The 7,597-nt window shown below is 47.5% G+C and overlaps 1 protein-coding gene across 1 annotated transcript in view; it reads right to left on the bottom strand.

The window, feature by feature from the left end:
* Positions 1-274: 274 nt before the first annotated feature.
* LOC310785365 (four and a half LIM domains protein 3-like) overlaps positions 275-7,597 on the bottom strand; it is a 29,086-nt gene continuing 21,763 nt past the window's right edge. Inside the window, exons 3-6 of the mRNA XM_083646415.1 lie at positions 5,653-5,827; positions 3,947-4,116; positions 2,961-3,147; positions 275-1,061 (exon numbers count right to left, since the gene is read on the bottom strand). Coding sequence (XP_083502541.1) covers positions 910-1,061; positions 2,961-3,147; positions 3,947-4,116; positions 5,653-5,827 — 684 coding nt within the window. The 3' untranslated portion in view covers positions 275-909. The remainder of the gene's footprint in view (positions 1,062-2,960; positions 3,148-3,946; positions 4,117-5,652; positions 5,828-7,597) is intronic.

Raw genomic sequence — 7,597 nt, forward strand, 5'->3', positions numbered from 1 at the left:
TACGAGGCAGTTATTTCTATCTCTTTCTTAAATATAGCACAATCTTGGATCTGCTTCCTCTCTAGAGAGACGAGCCAAAACTCTTAAAAGTGTTGATAAACCCTTTGACAGTGAAATTGTGTTTTTTTCGCTCATTTAGAAAAAACACACCATTCACCCTCCTTTGAAGACATATTTTTATTGCTTACATATTGCTCTTTCAAATGTTAAACAGAAATGAATATTGTAATACAAAGCGAGATTTATATCGAGGATTTGCAATTGATACTGGCAAAAAAAAAAGGAAGCAAAATATTAGTTTCCGCAACAGTTCCTATTCAACGGGGAAATGAACATGCAGGATATAACAGTGGGACTTCTAAGATGACAGAAAGAAAGGCAGTATTGGATCTTGAAACAGTCAAATTCATATAAGGCCAACAGTGCAAAAGGTAGAAATATAGTTTCCAAGCATAGCTCATATAACATTCAAATATGTATAGATAAAATAATGTACTTGCTGTCTTGTAAAAATGTGTTATAAAAAGGTGGATTATCACTGAATTTAAATTAAATGCTTTCATATCTGATCTACTGTATAGTTTAACTCTTTGATGTGCAAAACATACATTACAAAAGAAAAAGAGAAAAAAACGGTCATACATTATCACAGGTCATTTATGCAGAATTTATACATACATTTCAATGTGCTTTAGGTTGACAAGAGGGGGATGAGTTGATGTTGAAATAGCGTTGTATCGCTTTGTGGGTGAATTGGTAGGATGCCGTGTTCATGTGCAAGGCTGAGGTTTAGAAGTCTTCTGCTGCTGCTGGTGCGTTTTCTCAGCAGTGTTCAGTATTTGAGGGAGGGGTCAGGTGGTGCAGAGAGTTTGGCGTCGCTCGGCTCGGGTCGGCTCGGGTCGGGTCGGGTCAGTCGTCGCTGTTGCAGTCTGCACACAGGATCTTGTCGCGGTCGGGGAAGAAGCCGGCGCCGACCAGCGACACGGAGCAGCGCGAGCATTTGAAGCACGGCTGGTGCCACTGACGCTCCTCAAAAGACACGTACTTCCCATCTCCAAAGCCTGTGGACACACGCACAGAAAAAATCAACATGAATGTATTACTGTACACAGAGAATATATTTTTATTATTTTTATTTTCAATTCTATTTGGAAGAGTACACGGACAAAACAAACAGGCTCAGACACAGGATAGGAAAAGAAAGAAAAGCGTACATATAATATCGACACTCAATAGTACAATGTGGTGCTACCAGCTACATAGGGTGCTTATGTGCTTGTGAGAAATGTTGTGTATGGGGTCCCACGCAAGGAGTCCGTGAGGAGATAGTCGGGCAAGTCACTGGCCGCCCCTAACCTCGTCGAGGTATGGGCCAGAAACGGCTCCCAAATGGTTCGAAACTTCTTAAGTGACTTGGATCTCAGTCTCTCCATCCTTATAACAGAGATCATGTCCGTCAGCCACAATGGAAAAGAAGGTGAAGAGGGGGACTTCCATTCCTTCAGAATGAGTTTTTTTGTTGTTGCAACAGTTGTCCCCAGTGTCAGAGACTGTTGCACAGCTGCAGTAGGGAAGTCCAGAGAGGTCTCTGAGCAGCCGAAGATGACACAGATAATCTTTTGACTTACACTACGAGTCAAAAGGTTGGACACACCTGATCGAATGATCTACAGTATGTTTTTCATGATCTCTAAAGACATTTTAATCGAAAAGCTTATGTGTAAATGATTGAAAATGGTTTCTTAGACAAATATAAATAGTGAAGTTGGTCCTATGTATGAATTTCTTTCCAAAGCCTCTGCCATTCCATCAAGGCAAAGGGGTGACTAAGAATCTAAAATAGAATCATTCTGTGTGGAAACTAGTAAAAACAAAGAAAAATGCGTGTCCAAACGTTTGACTGGTGTACCTGGATGGAAGCCTGTGTAAAAACTCTCTAACACACCTTGAGAATATAACATAGAATTATATCTCAAGTGAAGGTAACAGCCGTTATCTTCAGTTTAAATTATAGCGGTTAAGAGCAGTTGGCAATAACACCAGCCAGTTCTTTGTACCAATTCAAAGTATTGGCATTCAGGTCATAGCTGTAGGCTACATCACTTCATTCACCTCTTTGCACTGACATGCACTGTCTGGCTAGTGGCTAGGCTAGTAAACAGGGCAAAGACAGAGCACAGCAGGTGATGGATTTGACACTAACTGTTGCACCAGTATTGCTTTGTTCACATCAGTTTCTGGGTTTAGTCATATCCCCTTTCTCTGATTTCAATCTGAATCCAACTACCCCCTTTACCCGTCTACAACTCTTTGCTTAGAGGTTTTCTAAGAGCATTATGATGCAATGAATGAATGATATTCACGCATTGAAGAATAGAACATTACAAAATAACAAAATGGAGTCAAAGGGTTGCATTAAGTGCCTCCCGAGCAGATTTATTTTAACGTTTCATTTATTTTCACGAATTATTCTTACATTTTTCCATTTTCCCCTTTCTCTCAAGTAGCCACCCTGCATTTCAAAATCCCCCCCACCACCCCCCTTTTAGCCACTAGGCATGAACACACACACACACACACACACACACACACACACACACACACACACCCACACCCACACCCACACACACCCACGCACACACACACACACAAACACACATGCACGCACGCACGCACGCACGCACGCACGCGCACGCACACACACACACACACACACACACACACACACACACACACACACACACACACACACACACGCACGCACGCACGCACGCACGCACGCACGCACGCACGCACGCATGCACACACACACACACACACACACACCATGCCAAATTTCAGCCTCCTCGGGTGAAAACGGTGCCCGCTGAAGGGCGGTGAACGTTTTGTGCAGATTGGACTACTGTTTTATGAAAAATCGTGAAGAATGACCTCCCAGCCCCGCTGTACCCTCCACTGACCTGTGATGGCGCTGTTGCAGCCGGCACACTTCTGGGCGTAGAGGTTGCTGAAGCACTTGACGCAGTACGGACTGTCCCCCTGCGAGGTGAAGGGCTGCCCCGCCAGCTGCATCTTACAGCCCGTGCAGAGGAAACACTCTTTGTGCCACACCTCGTCCTTGTAGGTCACTCCTCCTTTGGCCAGAGCCTGTTGGGCACAGACACACACACGTATCACCAAACTGGCCGTCCGGCTAGTGTAGCGGTAGATTCCCTGCCTACCAACACGAGGGTCGCAGGTTCGCGCCCCCGCGTTACCTCCGGCTTGGTCGGGCGTCCGTACAGGCACGATTGGCTGGTGTCTGCGGGTGGGAAGCCGGATTGGGGGTATGTGTCCTGGTCGCTGCACTAGCGCCTCCTCTGGTCGAGTCGGGGCGCCTGGTCGGGGCGGAAGGGTACTGGTGGGAATAGCGTGATCCTCCCACGTGTTTACGTCCTGCCGGCGAAGCTCCCCGCTGTCGGGTGAAAAGAAGCGGCTGGCAACTGCGCATGTGTTGGAGGAAGCATGGTGCTAGTCTACGGCTCTCCCCAGATCGGTAGAAGGGGTTGGAGCAGCGACCGGGGCAGCAGGGGGGGAAATTGGCCAAGTACAATTGGGGAGAAAATGCAAGGGGAAATCTGGAAAAAAACGTATCACCAAACTAAAATTTAAAATTAATTAATTAAATTATTGTCTTTGATGCTCAGCACTCATCACTGTGGTGTTTTTGCAATACATTCACCTGTCAATCAAACACTGTGTCCAGTACTGTGATGCCTTTTCTTGATGAAAGTTTGAGTTTCTGTAGCCATGCTGGCTATTCTTCTTCTATGTATTCCACTCAAACTGCTGTTGTTGCTTCCTGTGTGCTGGAGGATTTTTCCCGGGAATGACCAAACAGGCATTTATGTATATGCAAATGTGGTGGCATCACTTTAAGATCTCATCTCTAGGACTATAGGTTCACCTTTTTGCAGTGGCTGCATCGCGGGGCGATCCTGCCCTCGTAGCACGGCACGCAGTAGTACTCGCCGTTGTCCGGGATGAAGGACTGAGCGCCGATGGCCTTGTCACAGCCGTGACACACAAAGCAGTCCTCGTGCCACGTGGAGCCGCCATACTCCAGCTTCTTTGAGCCTGTCAGTCAGAGGGAGGGAGGGGGGGGGGGGATGGAGAGAGAGGGAGAGAGAAAGAGAGGGAGGGAGGGAGAGAGAGGGGGGGAGACAGAGAGAGAGGGAGGGAGAGAGGTAGGGTGGGAGGGAGACAGAGAGAGAGGGAGGGAGAGAGAGAGACAGAGCGAGAGAGGGAGAGAGAGAGGGGGAGGGAGAGAGAGACAGGGAGAGGGAGGGAGAGAGAGGGAGGGAGAGAGGGGAGAGACAGAGAGGGAGGGAGGGAGAGAGAGGGGGGGAGACAGAGAGGGAGGGAGAGCGAGAGAGGGAGAGAGACAGGTAGAGGGGGAGGGAGAGAGAGAGACAGAGGGAGGGAGGGAGAGAGAGACATAGAGAGAGAGACAGAGAGAGAGAGAGAGAGAAAGAAAAAGGACCGGGAGATGGAGATGATGTCATTTTCTTAGCGTTATTTATATGGCTTCTCTGACACGTGCAGATTTGTGTGTCACGTCTAGCAGTTCATCTCGGCGTCATCAATAAATCCATTAGCCGATTATGCAACAGTCTGCGAGCGCTCTCACGAACGCTGACGCAGCCAAAAGTTATGATTACATCTAACAGCTCAAACCTGTTTTGACACATGCAGCCTTTGAACACCTGACTGAATTACTGCAGCTTATCTCCCATCCAAACATTCAGATCTGAGGTGCCACAAGAAACCAAACGCTACGCCTTCGCACAATTTCGCAACACAGCTTTTGCATTTTAAATGTTTTCAGCATTTCATATTAAGTGCCTGTTATGTGCCTAAGAGTGTGCCGTTTCTGCTGATTGAAAATACACGCTTCGCTGCTTCGCTGCAGAGGTAAACAAAAGTTAGGAGCCAGCCATGCCTATGAAAACGGACGTCAGATCCCTTAATCACCGGCCTTGTTTTACGAGCTTAGGGACCTGAAACGCAGCCCAGGGGAGGACGGCATTTCCAACTTACAGTTGGCCGCAGTTTTAAGGAGTCGTGCGGTGGAGGAGGAGGAGGAGGAGGAGGAGGAGGAGGAGGAGGAGGAGGAGGAGGGGAGGGGAGGGGGAGGAGGGGAGGGGAGGGGAGGGGAGGAGGGGAGGGGAATGGGGCAGCCCAGCTTTTAACTACATTCCACAGAAGGAGCGAAACTCAAGAAAACGACTGTTTTAGCTCGGAAAGGAACCGTTGAGTTACGACACTGAACGCTGCCCGCAACCCCCCGGGTAATTCTCTGTCATACGACACCGCCGGTACGAGGCTGTGTCGTCACTCGCGGCTGCCTGCCCCCCGAGCTGAAAACCCTGCCGGGCCCGGGAGATGTTTTTTCTCAGCGAACAATCGCGCTGTCACATCTGAGCTGTCACACCCTGCATAACAAAAAGTCATTAGTGGCTTTATCTCCGCCGCTGTCTGCTGGGTGTGTGCGCTTCATGGCATCTACGCTTGAGTGGCACTGACTGTTTTTTTTTAACTTTGTCCCCAAGGGTGTTTGTCTGTGAACTTGGAAAAACCCTGAGTTGGAAGGAGGTTTCTGGTCTGCTCTACCTGGCATGACGATCTTGTCGCAGACCACGCATTTGGAGGAGAACTCGTTGCAGTAGCAGTCGTTGCACAGCAGCGCCTCCTCCTGGCTGGTGAAGGGCTCGTCCGCCAGACAGCGGTCGCAGCGGAAACAGCGGAAGCAGTGTTCGTGGTAATGTCTGTCCTCGTAGAAGAGCTCCTGGGTGGAAGAGAGGAAGGACGAGGAGATGGGACGAGAGGAGAGACAGAGTCAGGACATCAGGGCAGAGAGAGAAACTAGAACGACCGCACCGCGGATACACGTCTCCGCCAACAAGTGAGCAGTTGACATCCGTGTCTGTCCAGACTTTGACGTTTGTCTGTCCAAATGTGAAGAAATTCCATCAAGGCGTTAATGAGATATCGCGTTAACGAGCTTGGAAATGGCGTTCGTGAGGTCACAGTGACCTTGAACTTTGACCACCAAAATGTAATCAGTTCGTCCTTGAGTCCAAGTGGATGTTTGAGCCAAATTTGCTGAAATTCCGTCAAAGCGTTCCTGAGATATCGAACGGACGGACGGACAGAAGGACGTATGGACGTACAACCCGAAACCATAATGCCTCTGGCTCGGCTATTGCCGGTAGAGGCATAAAAAAACACTCAGAGTAAAATGAGCTCCGTTATAGGAAGTCAAATTTTCCTCTGATTATATACATAATATGACCAATGATGTCATAAAGATTGTTGTGTTGTTAACTTTTAAGACTAACTAAACACAAACACAAATCTGAGTACAGTTTGTAATGGTAAAAAAGCATGCTACTGAAATTGCCAAGATTAGCTGATGTGCTAACACTTTCTTTGAAGGAGTGTGCATAAGACTGACATAAGACTCCAAAACTGCCCCCCCCCCCCCCCCCCATATCTCACCTCCACAACCTCCTCTCCCCCTACCAACCCTCCCGGCCCCTCAGATCCACCTCTGCCGGCCTTCTGTCCACTCCCAAGTCCAACCTCCGCAGTTTCGGGTGACAAAGCCGTCTCCAGGGCAGCTCCCGAGCTCTGGAACTCCCTCCCCCCCGGACATCAGAGAATCAGAGTCCCTCACTGTCTTCCAATCCCGCCTCAAGACCCATCTCTTCTCCTCTGCCTTCTCTCAAGTTCCACCTGCCTATCCCTGTGTGTCTGTGTCCTGTTTGTCCATTGTCTGTTGCACCTTCGTCGCCCTTTTAGTGTTTAGTGTGAAGCGTCTTTGAGTCCTTGAAAAGCGCTCTATAAATCCCATATTTATTATTATTATTATAAGACTGACATGGCACTGTCATAACCATGACATGACACCTGTCATGAACATGAAGGAGGCTTTATGATGAATGTTTATGACTGTTTTCATTAAGTGTCATTCGGTAAATTACGTCATTGCTAATGCAATTGTTTGAGATGTCTTCGTTATGACAACTTGACATTAACCAAGACAGTGCATTTAATGACTTAATGAAAAGTTCAAATTGTACACTACACTCATGACAACAGTTTTAAACTCATTTAACAGTGTAATTACATGTCATGACATCTTAATGCCTGGCCTGCTATGTCATGTTTATGACTGTCTGCTATGTCATGTTTATGACTGTCTGCTATGTCATGTTTATGACTGTCTGCTATGTCATGTTTATGTCATGACCGGTTTCATGTCATGGTTATGACAGTGTCATGTCAGGCTTATGCACACCACCCCTTCAAACAAAGTGTTCCCGCTGATCTTTGGTGCTAGGTGATGTCACCACCTGTGATGTCACCACCTGTTTGTATATAGAATTGACATCACCTCGTGACAAAGATCAACCAATAGCAGATGGCAACTTCAGTAGCATGCTTTTTTACCTTTACATGTACCTTTACAACCCAAAGCTGTACATGTTGTACAGCTTTGGGTTTGGGGTTTAGTTTCAAGATTCAACATTCACTTAATAGCCACAGTAAGTAA

The sequence above is a fragment of the Poromitra crassiceps genome (assembly GCF_964638095.1).
Source record: "Poromitra crassiceps genome assembly, chromosome: 11".
NCBI lineage: Eukaryota > Metazoa > Chordata > Actinopteri > Beryciformes > Melamphaidae > Poromitra > Poromitra crassiceps.